Below are 18,765 nucleotides of genomic sequence, written 5' to 3'. Positions count from 1 at the left end.
ATCCTAAAACTAAATAAGTGATATCTTGAAGAATGATGCAATTGAAGACCATAATGTTGTAATATTCAAGATTATCTACTCGCACACTAATAAAGAGAGAGAAAGAGAGAGATACCTTAAGCCAAAGTTTCAGCAACGTAACTTCCAAGCTGTCTATCCTACCATGATTGTCAACCAATTTTGAAAAAGTGTAGTGCAATGTGTGCAGAAGTACTTCGTTTCAGTGCACTAGACAACGCTTCCACGTCCAAAAAGGTACAGTTTTCTGCACCAATAAAAATTATTCCTTAGGAAGCTCTGGCAAAGACTGCAACTTCTGGCACTCTTCCAAGCATAGAATTCTGTTATGCCTCAAAAGTCACGTCTATGTCAGCTCATTTAATGTCTTTTTGTACCAGCTGTCAAGCCCATATCTCCAAAGATATTCACACTAACTTTATCTCATTTCAAAGAGATGAACGGACGAGAGCCTTCCATGTGTCAAGGCAATTTGCAAAATACTCATTACATTAAGTGTTTAGGTGAATAAATGAGCACTCCTCTTCCCGAAGAGGAAGGTTGGGCTGAGATTTGAGCTTCAATTCTTTCTCTCTGTAAAAACACTGTATTTCTTCATCTTTGTATGCCTTACGGGAAAAATCATAGAAATAGTGAGAGATCAATAAAATAACAGTAGATGTAAGAGTCGCTTATTGAGCATCCGAACCACTATAAAAACCCCTCTTGCCAATCTTTTATTTATTTTTCTGCAAAATATATAATCTCAGTTTCATATTCAAATCTCATGGATCCATCACATATGATTCTTAAGTCCGCTTAGCGTTTCTCACATGCGAGTCGTTGATGTCCAAAATCAAGCGTCAACAAATTCTAAGTTTCAAAAGTTGCTTCATGCTTTCCGGTAGACTAACAATATTGCTTCTGCTTAAATTTAATTCTTCTAACAAGGATAAGGAGCCAATATCATTAGGGATTGCTCCTTCCAAGATATTGCAATCACCAAGATCTAATACTTTTAGAGAGGAGAAAACTGTTAGATGAGGCATTATCAAACACATGGAGTCTATGCATCCACGTAGAGCTAATGTTTCAAGGCTCCTCAAGCATACAAGGGAGGATGGTACTTGTCTTATTGAAGTCCCACTTGCATCTAGCTCCTCCAAACACTTGACTTCCCCCAAATTTTGGGGCAATTTATCTAGTTTTGAGCAGCCATAAAGATTAAGAATCTTCAGAGATTTCAAACCGTAGACATCGCTAGGAAAGCTCACAAGGTTTTTACAATGTTTCAAGTTCAATACAATCAACCTTTTGAGAACTCCAACAGATGGGTGAACCTCGAGCAATCTTGTACAACCTTCAAGATTGAGTCGCTCAAGGTTTGGAACCTTCATAAAATCTGGAGTTCTGATAAGCTTGCAGGAGTGACTGAGATCAATGGCTTTCAACTTCCCAAAAGACTGTAAGAATTAACAAGGGAAAAAAAAACAAAGAAATTAGTAAATAAAAGAATTGGTTTTATAAAAGAGTAATACTACACATATAACATTTTTATACAACATTATGTGGTAAAATATGATTAACTGATTTTAAATTAAAATTCAATTTTCACCCAATCATTTTTTGCTACATAATGTTGTAGAAGAAATATTAGATAAGAAAATTGTATGTGTAGTATTATTCTTTGTAAGATTACGATTTATGCAAAGAAAATAATTATGATATGTACCTTTGTGCCATCCCAAAGATATTCAATGTGGCTGTAACATATATTCAGTTCAAAAAGGTTCTCTGGGTGGAAGCTTGGAGGAAAAGTATTTGAAGGGTAACCATGCCAATCTAGAATTCGCAACTCATTAGATAGGTATTCAAGGTTCTCAGAAAGTTGAAAGCTAGTAATTTGGAGTAGTCTCAGATTGCCCATGTTTGAAAAGGATTTTCCATTCAAGTATGTAATTCCCTCCTTTGGCTGGTCAAGGATTATACATTCAACAGCATGTGTTCCCTAGAAAAACAAAAAAAGAAAAAGAATAAATAGTACAGAGATTACCTAGAGCTATCATTCAACAAAATAATGTTTGTGCTTTTCATGTTTACTATACTATCTTACCGTTTTTTCTTCTAGAACACGATAAATATCCTTACATAACCATAATCTGCTCCATTTGCCAGGCTTATGAGGGAGCTTTTCACGAACAATTTCCCAGCCCATGACTTGTAGCAGATCATGCATCCAGAACTTATCATCTGATATAGCTATTAGTGATTTTTCAATAAGTACTGATATTCCAATATTAGGGTAAAACCCACAAGCATCTAGTATTTCCATTACTCAACCTTTATCCTTCCCTTTCAAGAAGCAAGCTATATCTAAGAATATTTGCTTTTCTGTGATCTTTAGTCCATCGTAACTTATTCTAAGTACTCTCAAAATTTCTTCATCAGGATGTTCTTTTAGCCTATCCAAGGCGCTTTTCCATTTGTCAACACTTCTGTCACACAAAAATGATCCCACAACTACAAGAGCTAACGGAAGGCCTTGTGTGTAGTTTATGACATGCTTTGACATCACAAAATGTTCATGTGTAGGTTGTTTATGTTTGAAAGCCTTCATTTGTAAGAGCTTGTTAGCTTCATCATGATCCAATCCTCCAACATTATATATATATTGGACTCCATGTCTAATTAGCAAATGTTCATCTCTTGTTGTAATGATGATTCTACTCCCAGATACAAACCAATCAGGTGCAGCAGCCAATGCTTTTAATTGTTCTTGTTTATCAACATCATCAAGAACCAGCAAAACCTTTTTCCGACGTAGCCCTCTTATTATCAATTGGATTCCTTTCTGAACATCCCATATATTTGATTTTTTACGGAAAAGTACCTCTGACAGAAGCTGTTCTTGTAAACAAATTAGAACTTTATTTTGAGAGACTTCTCTAACATTGGCAAGAAAGCAAGAACCTTCATATTGATCTGATAGCCAGTCGTATACAACTCTAGCAAGTGTAGTTTTACCTATTCCACCCATTCCCAATATGCCAATGAAACGAACATTATTTGACAGTGGCTTTAAGTACTTTATCAATTCCTCGACACGAGACTCTACTCCAACAAGGTCCTTAGGGACATTAATGGGGAATGGAGTATCCAATTTTTGGGATATCATGTTAACAATTGTTTGGATAATTTCAGATTCATGGCTGCGAAGAACAGTAGATGAAACATATAACTAAATTATTATGTTGCAGCTGATATACTAAGAGTAACGAGTTACAACATAAAAATTATAATGACTTTTTTAAAGTCAGAAAACTTGAACATTGTACACGTTTTCTTACAAAATTTGTGCAATAACTAACATGTAGACTAAATTCAACTTTAAAATAGAGATCGTTTCAAATTATTAATGGGTTAACTTTTACTGATCCAATGTTTTGAACCCGAAATATGAAACCAATTTGTATGAAATAGTGACTGTAGTAATCTCGATCTATCATTTATTCAATCAAAGTAGGTTGTAAATCATATCTGATTATCCATGTATGCTACTTTGGCTAATGTCTGTTTTACTTCATACGATTATATTCCCTTCAAAAGTCTTAAGATAAAACAAAAAGAGAATTAATAAGAAATTTACTTCTGTGCAAGAATTAATAATTTTCAGTACCTGTCCTGCAAATGCAATCCAGAAAGATTAGATATTTGAGTGACAGCGGATCTCCACCTTTCCACCTTTTGCTTATTCTCCCTGAAACTTTCTTCATGTTTATCAAATGCTTTCTTGAAATCTCCGGTCTGATTCCGTACATCAGATGGATTTACATAATAAAAAATTGGCAAAGCAGTATGTTGCTTCTCCTGTATACACTCAACAATTTTTGCAAGTTCTTCTAGACACCATGTAGAAGAAACATAGTTTTTGGGTAAAATTATGATGGAAATCATGGATTTCTCAATTGCACTCAAGAGTTCAGATGAAATTTCCTTTCCTCTCTCAAGTTCTTCATCGTCCCTAAACGTGAAAATTCCCTTTTGATCTAAGGCAGCATATAGATGGTCAGTGAAATTCTTTCTAGTATCTTCACCTCTAAAACTCAAGAACACATCGTATTTCCATTTACAATTAGAAGAAGAAAGAAATGAAGAGGCCATTGGAAACTGAGTTCTTTAGCTTTGCTTATTGTTCTGAGAAATGAGATAAGCCACTTCACTTCCTTTTGTTGGCTACTTCGTATTAAGTCAATTTTTTTTGTCAAAATCAGAAACCCGGTACCATTATGAGAGCCAGCTTACCGCAGATATTATAAAACAGGGATTGTTTTTCCAATATAACCCCTCAACTACTAGGAATAATGAAAAAACCCCTATCGTCTATAGATGTCAGAAAATTTCCATTAAGGGCAAAACGGCGTAAGAGTTGAGTAAATAATTGATAAAATATAAAAGCCTAAAAACTAAAAAAAAAAACTTTAAAATATAGAAAACCTAAAGACTGTTATAATTTTACTGGTGTAATTACAATAAAATATACTAATAAAGATTGAAAAAGAGCAAAATAAAGAGGGCTGAAATAAATTTATTTTATTAATTCTTTTTCTCAATTGAGTTATATATAAAATGAAGGAAATTGACCCAATTTAAAGTCTGTCCTCACCAACCCACCTCCTATGGAGACCAATTTTCCAATGTCATGTGTTTTGAAGTTGGACTTGTATAGGTCATGTGGACTTGCATGAGTCGTGTGTCTTCAAGTTGAACTTGCATAGGCTATATAACAAATTAGTGGAAGTTCACCACTTACAACACTCCTTTTTAGGCATTCACTATTAACAGGTAATTACATTTAACCTTACTCAGGAAAAACATAGTGAGATAAAAAATCTAAGTAAATTAATTCAACTCTATAATACAACTATAAAGTAATGTTGGATGTGCTTCATATTGTCTCATTAAAAACCTTGCCAAGATATAAACAGAGGCTAGCTATCTTATTATTCATTCAATCACAACGCTCTCTCTAGCTCTTAAGATCTTGCTCCCAAGAACCACCGCCTTTCCCCCACCATCGAATCGAGTTCCAACCACTCAACGTCGATAATCGCTATAGAGTCGAGTTTTAGTCACTCTACTCTAATAGTCTTGCCCCAGCCAAACCCTTTCCCGCTCTCAACCTTACTTAAATATTTCCTTCAACCGTGCTGACTTGAGTATTGGAGTACTTACGGCAGACACCACATTGGTGTCCTCTGAGCCTTTGCACTCACTTTCTTTGCCCCTAGAAGTCTATGAGGTTGTTAATGGCTCTTCCTCACACGATCAATTTGAAATGACATCCAGGTAGATTTTATCATCTACAAAAAGCAAATCCAAAATTTATAGAACAATGCATATGTTCACATTTGAGAATTTTTGTTGCATTAAAAAAAAAAAAATACATCTTTATATTTTAATTTTTCTTTTAAAAAATCAACTCTATTGCCATGTGAAGCAACTTCATCTGTAGCATTCCATTCGATATTTCATTAAATTTTTTACGGAAAATTGTTAAGATGAAATATAGAAGCTAAGTCCTATTTGTGTATTAATTATTGAATCAAATATACCAACCATTAATCAAGCTTAAGTAAATTTATGATTTATGATTTTGCTTGTACTAAAAGAAAGTCGTCACACAAAACTTCTGGAAAATAATCAAAGCCACTCATAAATAGTTTTCAACTTTATTAATTCACAGATATACAAATAAGCATATCGATCTACTCTCAAGAGTTTATCCTTATTCTTGTCAAGTTCTACCTTTACTTCAGTCTTACATTTTATCTTTATGGCTTCATCATCATCTTCTTTATCTTCCATTACCCTTCAAACCAAATAAATTTCTTAAGCTAATAAGGAATTTATTCTACTTCAAAATCTTAATTTATTAAATTTTAGGAAAAAACATATAGACTTTATAACCTTTTTTCTATGCAATGAGTATAATTAATTTGTATAAGATGTGCTTAATTTATTTATGATATACAATTTTTTTTTTTTTTTTTTTATTGAATTGGATCATTTTGGAACTATATAAACTATTGCAGTTTTAATGTAATAACTTATCATTGTTTTTTTATACCTGCAGGGAGGGCGTTGGCCCACTCTGGTCTCAAGCCGACACGGCCTTCTCCATGTGATTAGTTGTTCGATTTGTCCATGTGTTTAGTTGTTCGATTTATATTTTAATGTGAAACATAAATTCGAAAGTAAAAGAATTGACATATAAAGAGTTATTTTCATATGATCTACATCTTGGATTTGGAGAAGCGTTTAGTAGCTCTCCTTGGTTTATGATAAAAACGATGATGTTATATACAATATTTGACTTTGAACTCAATAATTGAAATATAAGTAGGCTCATTAAATGAGTGATGTTGTTGCTACTCATGTATTATCTAATAAAACCACATATTATTAAAAAAAAAATATTTTAATTACAATTTTACCCTTAAGCAAAATTGCTAGAAAGTACACTTGAATTATTTTGACAAAACTAGAGTAAGAATTTATAAATTAAAAATGTTGTTAATTTTTTTTAACCCTAGTTTTTGGTTAATTTAACATCCTGTGTGAAGAAAATTAAGGGTCGTGTTGAAATAAACAGAGTATATTTAGAAGTTAATCTATTATTCTAGGCCGAACAACGTACACATTATCATGTTTGGTTATCAAGTAATAAAAAATTTCAATAATTGATGAGTGCTTGGAAGCGCACTCATATTTAGTGATTTTAAGGGTATTTTGTGAGGGACTTAGGTTTAATTGGTTAATTTTACTTAATTTCTATATCTCTTTTGTTTTCTAGAATCACGAGTATGTTTTATGAATTTTCAAGTATTTAGGTGCTAAAAATAAGGATTTCAAGCATGGACATTAACGAGGAAAGAATCATAATCGTGTAGGAACAAACATTTCAAGAATCGGAGCTCAAACAAAGAAGTTATGGATTTTTGAAGATTGTTTGCGGCGGAGGATTTTTGTGCTCTGGGGTGAGTGAACATGCTGCACTAAAATGGGTGTAACTTTCTCCACACAACTCCGATTTACCTAATTCCGGTGGAGTTTGATATATAAGAGATAAATATATAACTTTTATGTTTTGGTCGTATCCAGTTCAATATTTAGGATGGCTAAAAATTGATCCGAAAGTTACATCAGTGCATAGAAGACAAGTAGACGCAGGTTCTGGAACATGCCTCAGTATTGCTACGATAACTTGAGCTAAAGACCTCATATTTGGATGATTCTTGGACCCTTGGAAACATGATTCAAATAGATACAATTTATATGTTTATGGCTTCGTTAGATTCAGAATTTTTCATGTTGGCACACAATTTTCCAGCAGCAGCTGTTAAGGAGAAACGAATAGAAAACAGAAACTTCGCCAAGCTACCATAAATTCCTCAGCACGAACTGTGAGCTGTTCCACATATTTTTGTAAAGCTTTGGAAGTCTAGTTTACTAGAATTTTACGGTTCATTACTCCGAGATTTCTAGAGGAAGATATTCCTGTTTTAGTACCAAAGGGTCAGCACAGGAATCCTAATTCTACAAGGACTTAAGTTAAGATTAATCTGAATTTTATTCTCCTATTTTGCATATGATTTTTCCCATTACTTTCCCACAACCCTACCACTATAAAAGGATGTCTTTAGGTATTTTTTTTGGGGAGGAGACTAAAACTTTGAGAGAGGCAAGGAGAAGAGACTTCAACTTGGAAAGAATTGGAGGCAAGGAGAAGAGATCTACCTAGGGCTTCATATTTTTCTCTTGTACTTCATGTTTTTGAAGGGTTTGAGGTTTGATTTCCTTATAATCATTTGTAACTAAATACTTTTCTAGGGTCCGATGTAACCTAACATGAAGGTTTTATGGTTTGATTAATTTTATTGTTCTATTGATTCAATATATTTCTAGTTTCATTCATTGCACTTAATTCGATCTTGATGTTTTGTATGAAATAAGTATGGTAAACATCATATGCTAATTTTAAAATACAAAACAATTGATTGTTTGAGACAAGGTAAGGTAAACATCATATGCAAACCTTGAATAGCTCTTTTGAATGACTGGATTGTGTTGAGGCAAACATTAGGCTAGATACAATTTGGTTCATATTTTTAGTGCTTCTTGTTCTTAATGGGTTCTTGATCGTTAGGCTTTACTAAACATCCTGGTGAGTTTAATAGTTAAGAATACTTGGTTAAACTCGAACATCAAACAGTAATACTATAATAATGGAAGATTGAATCCTAGGAATTGGATTGAGACGGCAATAAACTAGTTATTAGCAGAGAATCGGATTGTTATGGTGAAATCGGATACTTAGGTTTTTCTTGCATTGGTTTTCAATTAATTTTTAATTTTGTTATTTAATTCAGTTGGTTAAGAATTTATTTTGTTTCCTTAGAACATCTCCAAATGACTATTTATATGACTTAAACTCTTTATTATAAAGAGTTTATCCATAGAAACAAGAGTCCAACATACTCTTTATTCTTTAAATATAAATTAAAGAGTGAGTTTGACTCTCCACATTTAGAGAGTCAAATTTTACTCTCTATCCAAATTTTAAATAATAAATTGCAAGTTTCTATATATTTTATTTATGATTTATCTCTCCTATTAAGTTTTCTTCTTGAAAAAATTTATTCTCTCTCCTAAAATTTAAAGAGTCTATTGGATTTGAATAAAAATTTTGTTCTTTATTTTTAAAAATCAAAGAAGATGCTCTTTATATTTAAAAATCAAAGAAGATGCTCTTTAAAATAAAGAGTACTATTGAAAATGCTCTTAGTAATTAGTTTAATTTCTCTTGTTTAAAATTTTGTTTATTTTATTTGTTTAATTAAGGCATAGTATATTAGGATTAATTGAGCATTTACAAATCTTTGTGGGATTGGCCCTTGCTTTTGCACACTAGACTACAATAGCGATTCGCGCACTTGCGAGGAATTAAAATTATTCATCAACAATATTCCAAAACTAATAGTAATTATTGTTAGTTATGTAGGTGGTAATTTGAATATTACTATTTTCTTAGGTATTCTAAGATTACATGATAATCTTATTTTTGTTACAATTTTACCCCTAAGGGTGCATTTGGATAATATAATGTTTTATTATAGGGGGACGTTATATTAATGGAAAAATATATCACCTTGAAGATTAATAGGAATGTTTAAGAAATGTGTTTGGTTAGTTCGAATACATTAGTGAGTAATATGTTTGGTTGGGAGGATAAATGTGTGGGTATGTTATCTAGATTACTAAATTGCCCTCCTTGTTAAATATTAATATAATATTATTTATTATTATTATTTTTTGAATCATTTCTTTTAACCCCCTGCATTTGAAATTTTGCTAAAACACCCTAGCCATATAAAACTTTAATTTGTAGCAAAATCACCCTCACCCACCATAAGCCACTGCTGGCAGGCAACCACTACCACCGCTCGCTGCCAATAGTCGATGGAAAGGAGCACGATTGGTCGTATATGGCCAGCCGTGCACCGGAAAAACCATTTCCAATTTCACAAATCCATCGTCGTTTCACGGCCACAAATCTAGTTATGAAAAGACTAGATCTTTGGTCGTGAAACGTCCACCGTTTCACAGCCAAATCTGTGGTTGTTTCACAGCCACATCTTTGGCTATGAAATGGCCTTATAGGCACACGACCAACTAGATCCTACCGATCTTGTGCCATTACGGTGACTGACACTGATGGCCGACGGTGATCTTCGGCGATTGGAGGTATTTTGTTAACTTTTAAACTTCTTGTGGCTAGGGTGTTTTAGCTAAATTCTTAAATGTAAGGGGTTGGGTAATGTTTAATTAGTAGACATTTGAGAGCAATTGTGTCCGAACTTGAATTTAATTAAGAGCAAAATAGACATAAAAATCAAATTACCTGGTAATCGTTTAATAACAGCCTTGGTTGAGGGTATCGGATTACCCCCTACATTATCAATAATAAACACTATTTGTAATAAAAGATACTATAAAAGATACTCGTAATATTTTATTACTTACAAACCAAACGACGGAATCTTTCAAAATAAACAAAGATTACCCCTGTTATCTTATATGATCCCAATCCAAACGCACCCTAACTAATACATTTTTTGGACATTATTATCCTTATTCTGAAAACAATTTATGCAGAACACCCCAACCAAAATCTGACGATTATAATTTAGTTGTAATTACAATTGTAATCCCGATCGATTTGTAGTTTTCATGAACTAGGTCAACCTCAATAGTTCAGATATTATATTTGGGGGCTTGAGCAAACTAACATAAAATGTACTTGACCTTTGTAATTACTAATTCATGGGCACGATCTCTTTTTTTTTCTTTTTTTTTTGAAACTTACATTATTCATTAGAAGTTCAATTGAATTAGGAAGGTCAAGCTAATGCTTATTCATTGGCTGCATCAAGATTAATTTTGCTGATTTTCTTTTATTTAAACATCTTTTCTACGCTAATCTTTATTGTTCAACATACTTGCTGTCAAGATTAATCGTTTCACTGTTCATGTACTTGAAGATTAACCAAAATGTCTACTGAAAGTCTGATTTATTTTATTTTATTTTCAAGTTTTGGAAAATATTAATTTGCACCTCTTAAAATATGTCCAATGGATTAACGGAACAATTTTGAATCTTTTTCACCTTCACAGGTACAACTAGGGGTGTTCAAAAGAACCTGTTGGAACCGGAACCGGCGGGTACCAGGGTTTGGTTCCGGTTCTGGTTCCTACCGAGAACCAATCATCAACGGGTAGATTCCGGTTCCAAATTTTTAGAACTGTTACTGTGCGGTTCTGGTTCCGATTTCTACAGTTATGAACCAGAACCGGAACCAGGAACCAGGAATCGAGACTAATATAAAATAAAATTAAAGATTAGGGGGGTTAATAAAAACTTTTGTAGAAAAAATAATGTGAATACATTTATATTTATATTTCATAACATTTAAAGTAAGTTGGTTTGACTTTTAAGAATCTACCTTTACAAAATAATGGAGTTTGTAATTTTGAATTTATAATTTATAATTATATTTTTGTTAACAAGTGCTAGGTGGGGGCGTATTTGTAAGTTTTTAAGGGTTTTTTGCCATTTTAAAAACTTTTAGGGGGTCCTTGTAATTTTACAGGGTACCCAGAACTAGAACCCAAACTGTTGTTACAGGTTCTAGTTCTGGGTACCTAGGAACCGGAACAGTCAGTTCTGGTTCTGGTTCCAAATTTCAAGGAATCGGCGGCTCCGATTCTGGTTTCGGTTCCTTCAAAAAGTGCAGGTTTCCGGAACCAAATGCCCCTAGGTACAACTGTCTATTTATTTTTCCTTTTTCAAACTATATTTTGTTGAATAATTACAGTTTAACAATTCCTCCTATAAAACTACTTTCATTCCTTTCTTCTTCCAATCACTCGATTTTCACAACATTGATCTTACCCATCTGATTATAATAAAATAGTGTATTTTATTCAAAATATTAAGATTTTAATAAGATGTATGTCAACTGATTTTAAAAGAAAATATTTAAAGTTTTGTCATGCTTGAAGTTGTAATTCACTAAGCTTTTCTCTTTTATATATATATAATTGAATACTCTTCTTAGTTGTTTGACACGTGGCATATTTTGGAACTTATAAAATTGTTCTGTCTTGATACGTTAGATTGACTATTAGGATTTGTTGTTTAATGAGTCCAATCAAATTGCTCAATCTTGACACATTGAATTTGTATTTATTGCTATATCTATAATTAATAGTTAATAAAAATTATTAGATATGTATTAATAATTAATAATAATAATAATTTTAGATGTATTGCATTAGCATTATAAAGATTTAACCATTTTGACACTTGAATGTGTATTAATAACAAGTATAGAGATGTAAGGCATTGTCATGGTGAATGTTCTGTAGAAATTTCTCACATCCACGTTCACTTAATGAAAGATATTAATGAGAGATATTAATAACAATTGTACAAGTGCACTGCATTCGTATTGATTACATCCAAAGGTTCATATTAACCCAACCGTCTCTTGATTACATGATTTTCTGTCTCATCTCTCAAATTAAACTCACCCAATTCATTTAACTGCTCGATTATAATCAAAATGTCTCATCTCTCTGCGCTAATGGCAACTTAGCCTCTTACTATCAGACCTCACGTCACCGCTCTATCACCTCCTCCATGCGACACCATTACCACCGCTAGAGCCATCACAGTCGTCCCACTTCCGGCACTTGTCGGTGACCTCTTGATTCTCCCACTTCGGTTTAGTGGATGACGTTTCAAGATGTTAAATCCGAGTATGTTGTTTATGAGAGCATCCTCTTTGGAAAGGTTAATGGTATGCTTGAGAGTTTTTTTTTCACAGGTTTTCGGAAGTTTTTAATTAAACTGGTTTTGAGGTATTTAAAAACCATTATTTGCCAGATTTTTTATAGACCAGTTTTGACTGGTTTAAAAACTCTCAAAAACCAGTGAAGTGTATTTTTGAGGGGTTTATAAAATACCCCAAATTAGGGTGTTTTGCCTGGTTTAAAAATTTTATCCTCAAAAAACCCCTTTCCACTATTAATAATCCCTTTGCTGTTAAAAATGAAGTCACAGAATAGAGGAGTCAGTCAGCCTCTTCGTTTGATTCTTTCTTCTCCAACTTCTTCAATTCTCTCAACAAGGTTTGTTTCTCTCTTTCTCTCTCATTTTTTGTTTGGGTTTACCATGCCATGCTTAAATGAGGGAATGATCCTTTGTTCTTCTTAATTGATTTAAACTAGATTTGCAATAGGTTATTCTATTAATCACATTTGAGATGAATTGCCGCTTGTTTGAAAGCTTATACTTCTTTTTAACTCGTATTACTTCATTCAATCTTCAACTTTCAGATGACTATTACAATGTTTTTGAATCTTTTATTTATAGTAGAATAATATGTTAGAGCCAAATCATAAATTAGGCTTTTTTTTTATATATTTTTTCAGTTTGTTTTGTGCCAGCATGTGTGAGACTAAAACCCTTTTATTATTTGAGTTCTCTTTTTTGCATGCTTGTGCTGGCTCTGGCTGATATAAGTTGCCAATTAATCACATTTTTATTTAAAAATACTACACTAGATGCTAATCCAAGTTGATGATGACAAAACATGTATGGGGAGAAAACCCCCAAGCCTTCTACCATTTTCTATAATGCAATATGCTTCCCGTTAAGACAAGAACAAAAAGCCAAAACACCATTTATATTGAAACGATGATGTCCCTTTTAATAGACTCACAATTTCTAAAACCAATATTTTTTAAGGTTGTATTTCAGTTGGTTTCACAATTAATTATTGATATTTTGTACATTTTGTTAAACTCTTATTATGAGCATATATGTAAATTTATTATTTTAAAAAATTTTCAGAACCGTTGAAAAATAAACTTCCAAATACAGGTTAAATATTTTAAAAACTGCTATTAAAAATTTCTTAAAACCACTACATTGGTTTTCCTCAAAATCACTATATGATTACCCTAGTAACCGCTACCGTAAAACTCTCGGCCTAAAAGGTCCGCTCCGTTTATTTATTTTTTTTATAAAAATTGATTTTGTATTAAAAATTTTGTTGCAAAGAACGGTCAAGTTACAGATTTTGACAGCCAAATTTCTACAGACAAGATAACTAAGACGTCATGCAACTTTCCTGATTGGAGAGCAAGGTTTGGATCTAGATCTGTTGACTGGATGATTCAAACCTCTTGATCTTCCGTTTGGTTCTCGAGAAAATTTTGGATTTTCCCGGCAAGCGAACGGATTTGTAATTTTTGAATCATGTGCTCTTTATTGTTGTGAAATTGAGAATTTCGTCTGTGTTTTTGTGTGATTAGGTGCTTTTCCGTGGAAATTTTCGAATTTTTGAAGATGAATCAACTGTATCATCGGAAGAACGCCTTTGGCGCGCGTGTGGAGACGCACGGTTTTGCATTCTTTGATCAAAGGGAGTCTGTTGTTTGTCCGAAGCCGCGACGAGTTGGGATTTTGAATTCTCTTTCCTTTTAAACTTTGCTTTTTATTTGTTTAGAAATTTCAGTTTTAATGGAATCGTCATTTCATTACAGTCATCCAGTTGGGGTGTCTGATTCAAACGCCGGGGCAAAGCTTCTAGACATCATTCTCATGAAGGTAAGCTTAATTAATTGTTAAGGTTTTATTATGTGAAATGATTAGTTTTTCATTTGTGATGTATGACTGAGTCTGCAATGGGTGATGGTTTTGATTGAATATAAATATTTTATGTTTTTATTTGATTGTTTTAAATGTAGGTAATAGGTGAGGCTGATTTTCAGCGTAATAGGGATTTGGAGAAGGTAATTTTCGTTTTTATGTGTATATGTTTCTTTGTAATAAACGTCGTTTCAATTTTTTTGTGCTGGATTTTGAAATTTTGTTTGTATGTTGGAAGTTTTTGGTTGATTCGGGTTGTAATTTCTTTCGCTCACTGAGCTTCGCTTGTTATTATCTTCCAATTCTTCATTTTAATTTCTTATTTTGTCCAATTTTTTTTTGCAGTTTTCGTGTAGAAGAAGACCCGGGCATGTTCAATCCCGTAACTTCTCATCTTTCTTTGTTGAATGGTTGTAATATCAGTTCAAGATACCCTAATTCATAATTCTTTATATATAGTGCTTTAAATTATATTTATATCGCTTATTATTATCTTCCAATTCTTCATTTTAATTTCTTATTTTGTCCAAATTTTTTGCAGTTTCTGTGTAGAAGAAGATTTGGGCATGTTCAATCCCGTATCTTCTCATCTTTCTTTGTTGAATGGTTGTATTATGAGTTCAAGATACCCTAATTCATAGTTCTTTATATATAGTGGTTTAAATTATATTTATAATGGTAAAAGTTTTAACCATGAATCTTTTCTTATTCAACAGTGACAATTGCGGCATGTCGATTGTTAATTTCCACAGAAGCTGCCCCAATCCTGATTGTTCTTATGATCTGCCTGGCTTGCTGTGGAGAAATAAGAAAAGGTTTTCAACAGGGACATAGTGAAGAAGGGCATTCTGAATAGCAGTTAGCTGAAAAAGCAAATGGTCAGCTTACAGATTTTGACAGCCAAATTTCTGCAGACAAGATCGCTAGGACGTCATGCAACTTTCCTGATTGGAGAGAAGAGGCTGACGGTAGAATTCCTTGTTCTCCCAAAGGACGTGGAGGTTGTGGTACTTAGATACTTGCACTAAGACACATCTTTGATGCTAATTGGATTGAAAAACTGATTAAGACTGCAGAGTACCTGACTATCAATTATAGGCCACTGGATATTTTTCTCAAGGATGTTTTTTGTGCAATCATGTATATTCTGCTGACAATGGAGTAAAAACTTTTGGAGTTAGGCAGGCAGCTCATATGGACAACAGTCAGGACAATTATCTCTACTGCCCAACTGCTACTCAATTGGGAAACAATGATATCGAGCATTTTCAAATGCATTGGATGAGAGGTGAACCTGTGATAGTTACAAATGTGCTTGAAAAGACTTCTGGTCTTAGTTGGGACCCAATGGTCATGTGGAGGGCTTTTCGAGGGACAGAAAAGATTTTAAAAGAGGAGGCTCATAAGGTTAAAGCTGTTTATTGTTTTGATTGGTGTGAGGTATGTGTTCATGTTTTTATATCCCAGAGTTGCAGTACACCTTTCTGTAGTTGTTGATATGTGCCTCTAGAGGCATGCCTCCTACTGGCCCAGTTCCATTACCAGGCCAGTATTTTACTCGATTCACGTATTATTACTTTTTACTTTTTCCTTTTTAATGATAATTGGCTTTATAAGCTTTAAATCTGCTCTGTATTTTTACTTTCATAATGTTATGTGCCCTTCATATGCCCGTTGCTTTACTCTAAACCAAAATCACAAGCTTCTCAACACAAAACGAGCATTTAACTTAAATTCTTGACTGAAGAGTTTACATAAATTCTCAACCATGCATTCTGTTTAATCTAATTTTGTTGATGTTGCAGCTTCTCATCCATTGATTACAAGCGGAGTTGCTATTGGTTTAGGATCTGTAGTATTGAAGAGTGTGTCCTAGATACCTATATTTACCTGTTTTATGTCTATCGTATAGTTGTGTGTATTTAGTATGGTAAAATTTTGCTATTTAGTCTTTTGATTTGTCTATTATTAAATATAATTAGATAGTCATGTATAAGTAGTACTAACAGTAAAATATGGAAGGATATTTTTTTCTGCTGCAGTGGGCATTAGCAGATATTCTTAATGTGCATTGTCCTAAACACAGCTCAAAACGGTGGGTTTAGTCTTAGATTATCTTGAACCCTGAGAACTTACGTTGTTGGTGATCACTTTTTTTGGTTGGTTTACATATATATGGTTTTTCATGAATGACATTTTGGACCTTTATAATATCCTCAGGATTGGTCTCTTGAACTCGAAGAAGTTTTTTCACTTGAAAGGGAAGGAGAATTGGATAGGACTGCTCCTCTGGCATGGTAAGTTGCAATTAATTTGCAGAAATTAAAGAGAAAACACTTTTGCAGTTAATTTGATGTGTTATATTCTACTCCAACTGCTGTGAAAATTCTCCACTCTGCAGGTTCTTGGTTGACTCATTTTGTGGGAATACTTAGCCAAGGACGGAGAATAGCGCATCCTGAAGCACCAGCAACTGGCTATATAGTTCTCTCACTCTCCCACTGTTTGTGTGTGTGTGTGTGTGTGTTCATGTACACATGTATGTGTGTGTGTTTGTGTTCAGGTGTATCTGCACTGCAAGACTAATTAACTTTTTAAGAATCTTTCAAAATAGTTTGCCAAGGGGATATACTTTGGTGACCTTGTCAGTAAAAGTGCTTGGTATTGCTACACTGATAAGAAAAATCCTGTGGGCCTAATGCTTTTTAGTGAAGTAGCGTTGGGAGAGGTCTACACGGTCAAGAATGCAGAAGTGAGTTCACTTCCATTTTACATGTGTATCCTAATTCTTGATGTTTCCCTGCATTGTTATGTGAGTCTATTGGGTGGTTTTTTTTTTTTTTTTTTTTTTATTGTGTCACATTTGTCTGTTCAGATATCACACACTCATTTATTGTGTTCCTATAACAATTATAACTTATGTATGCTGCTACATCATTTTGTGTGTAATCCTGTATTATAATGGACACATTTTATTTAATCATAAGTTTGGTGCAGTATAATGTGTAGCGTGTGGGAGAAATAATTTCTAATGCATGTGTTTCCATACTAGTTCTTCTTCATAGGAATTTCTTTCCGCTCTGTGATTCAATATGTGGATAAACCTCAGAAAGATGTGGTTCGTTCTGAACCATGAAAAGGTTAGAAATGTGTTGATGACAGACCAAGGTGCTAGAAATGATTGATATGTGAGTGAGACAGAAGCATTATATGGATGTTTTGAGGATTTTTTATTTTTTTTAATATAAAATGCTCATTTAGTTGTAATTACAATTGTAATCACGATCGATTTGAGGTTTCATGAAGTAAGCCAACCTCAATTGTTCAAATATTATATTTGGGGGCTTGAGCAAACTAAGCATAAAATGTACTTGACCTTTGTAATTCATTGGCATCTTTTTTCTGAAACTTATAATACCCATTACAAGTTTAATTGGATTACGAAGGTCAAGCTAATGCTTATTCATTGGCTGCTAGACAAAAACATTGAGATTCAAGATTAATTTGCTGATTTTCTTTTATTTAAACATATTCTCTGCACTGATCTTTATTGTTCAACATACTTGCTGCCAAGATTAATCGCTTCACAGTTTATGTACTTGAAGATTAACCAAAATGTCTACTGAAAGTCTGATTTATTTTATTTTATTTTCAAGTTTTGGCAGATATTAATTTGCATCTTTTGAAATATGTCCAATGGGTTAACTGAACAATTTTGAATCTTTTTGCCCTTCATGGATAAAACTGTCTATTTGTTTTCTTTTTCAAACTATATTTTGTTGAATAATTACAGTTTAACAATTCCTCCTATAAAACTACTTTCATTCCTTTCTTCTTCCAATCACTCAATTTTCACAACATTGATCTTATCCATCTAATTATAGTAAAACTGTGTATTTTATTCAGACTATTAAGATTTTAATAAGGTGTATATCAACTGATTTTAAAAGAAAATATTTAAAGTTTTGTCATGCTTGAAATTGTAATTCACTAAGCTTTTCTCTCAAATTTTGCTATAAATTGTTACTTTTCATGCTAAAGAGATTAAATTTTCATTCTAAATATCAGTCTTCAACTTCATATAATAGTTACACAGTCCAAGGGTTTACAAATCTTAAATTAAATGGTGAGTGAGAGAATGTTCCTCTAAATTAAAATACTCTCAAAAAATTTCCAAATCTTGAAAATAAAGCATAAAAACACATGTCCTCTCACACCATCCTTATAATTACAAAAAACCTATGTGTTCTTTCATACCATCCTTATAATCACAAAAAATCCCAAAAACTTCAATTTTATTGTATGGTACCATATGATACCATATCAGGCTTCTTTCCTTTTCGTAATTATTAACTTCGTATCAATTTGCAACATCACCATGCATGTCCCACATGTCCCATGTGCATCTACCAACCCATTTTTATTATCACAAATTAATAATAACACTTTTTTCTTTAATTTTGAATTGAATATTCATTTCAAATAATTGA

The 18,765-nt window shown here is 32.9% G+C and overlaps 2 protein-coding genes and 1 long non-coding RNA gene across 3 annotated transcripts; 1 reads left to right on the top strand and 2 right to left on the bottom strand.

Moving 5' to 3' along the window:
• Nucleotides 1–860: 860 nt before the first annotated feature.
• Nucleotides 861–2,567, bottom strand: LOC116116223 (TMV resistance protein N-like). Its single transcript, XM_031402317.1, has 3 exons — nt 2,111–2,567; nt 1,730–2,005; nt 861–1,460 (listed from the first exon to the last, which is right to left on the bottom strand). Exons 1-3 carry the CDS (start codon nt 2,327–2,329, stop codon nt 861–863), a joined length of 1,095 nt encoding a protein of 364 aa, XP_031258177.1. The 5' UTR covers nt 2,330–2,567.
• On the bottom strand, nt 2,333–4,177 carry LOC116116221 (TMV resistance protein N-like). The gene is made up of 2 exons (XM_031402316.1): nt 3,674–4,177; nt 2,333–3,206 (listed from the first exon to the last, which is right to left on the bottom strand). Exons 1-2 carry the CDS (start codon nt 4,156–4,158, stop codon nt 2,333–2,335), a joined length of 1,359 nt encoding a protein of 452 aa, XP_031258176.1. The 5' UTR covers nt 4,159–4,177.
• A 9,940-nt stretch (nt 4,178–14,117) lies between these two features.
• LOC116116218 lies at nt 14,118–14,751 on the top strand. Its single transcript, XR_004125782.1, has 3 exons — nt 14,118–14,233; nt 14,374–14,418; nt 14,621–14,751. It is a non-coding gene; the product is annotated as an uncharacterized LOC116116218 (long non-coding RNA).
• Nucleotides 14,752–18,765: the final 4,014 nt, after the last annotated feature.

The sequence above is a fragment of the Pistacia vera genome, unplaced genomic scaffold (assembly GCF_008641045.1).
Source record: "Pistacia vera cultivar Batoury unplaced genomic scaffold, PisVer_v2 Contig767, whole genome shotgun sequence".
Lineage (NCBI taxonomy): Eukaryota > Viridiplantae > Streptophyta > Magnoliopsida > Sapindales > Anacardiaceae > Pistacia > Pistacia vera.
Note: the sequence above shows the minus strand (reverse complement) of the source record. Positions and strands in the feature narration are given on the sequence as shown.

What these genes read in the sequence shown, in the direction of transcription:
- LOC116116223 (XM_031402317.1), bottom strand. Translation starts at nt 2,329, where the DNA reads ATGGAAATACTAGATGCTTGTGGGTTTTACCCTAATATTGGAATATCA. An exon ending in GTGTTCTAGAAGAAAAAACG is followed by an intron (nt 2,006 to 2,110) that starts GTAAGATAGTAT and finishes TTGTTTTTCTAG; the next exon opens with GGAACACATGCTGTTGAATG. An exon ending in ATCTTTGGGATGGCACAAAG is followed by an intron (nt 1,461 to 1,729) that starts GTACATATCATA and finishes TAATTCTTACAG; the next exon opens with TCTTTTGGGAAGTTGAAAGC.
- LOC116116221 (XM_031402316.1), bottom strand. Translation starts at nt 4,158, where the DNA reads ATGGCCTCTTCATTTCTTTCTTCTTCTAATTGTAAATGGAAATACGAT. An exon ending in GGATTGCATTTGCAGGACAG is followed by an intron (nt 3,207 to 3,673) that starts GTACTGAAAATT and finishes TGTTCTTCGCAG; the next exon opens with CCATGAATCTGAAATTATCC.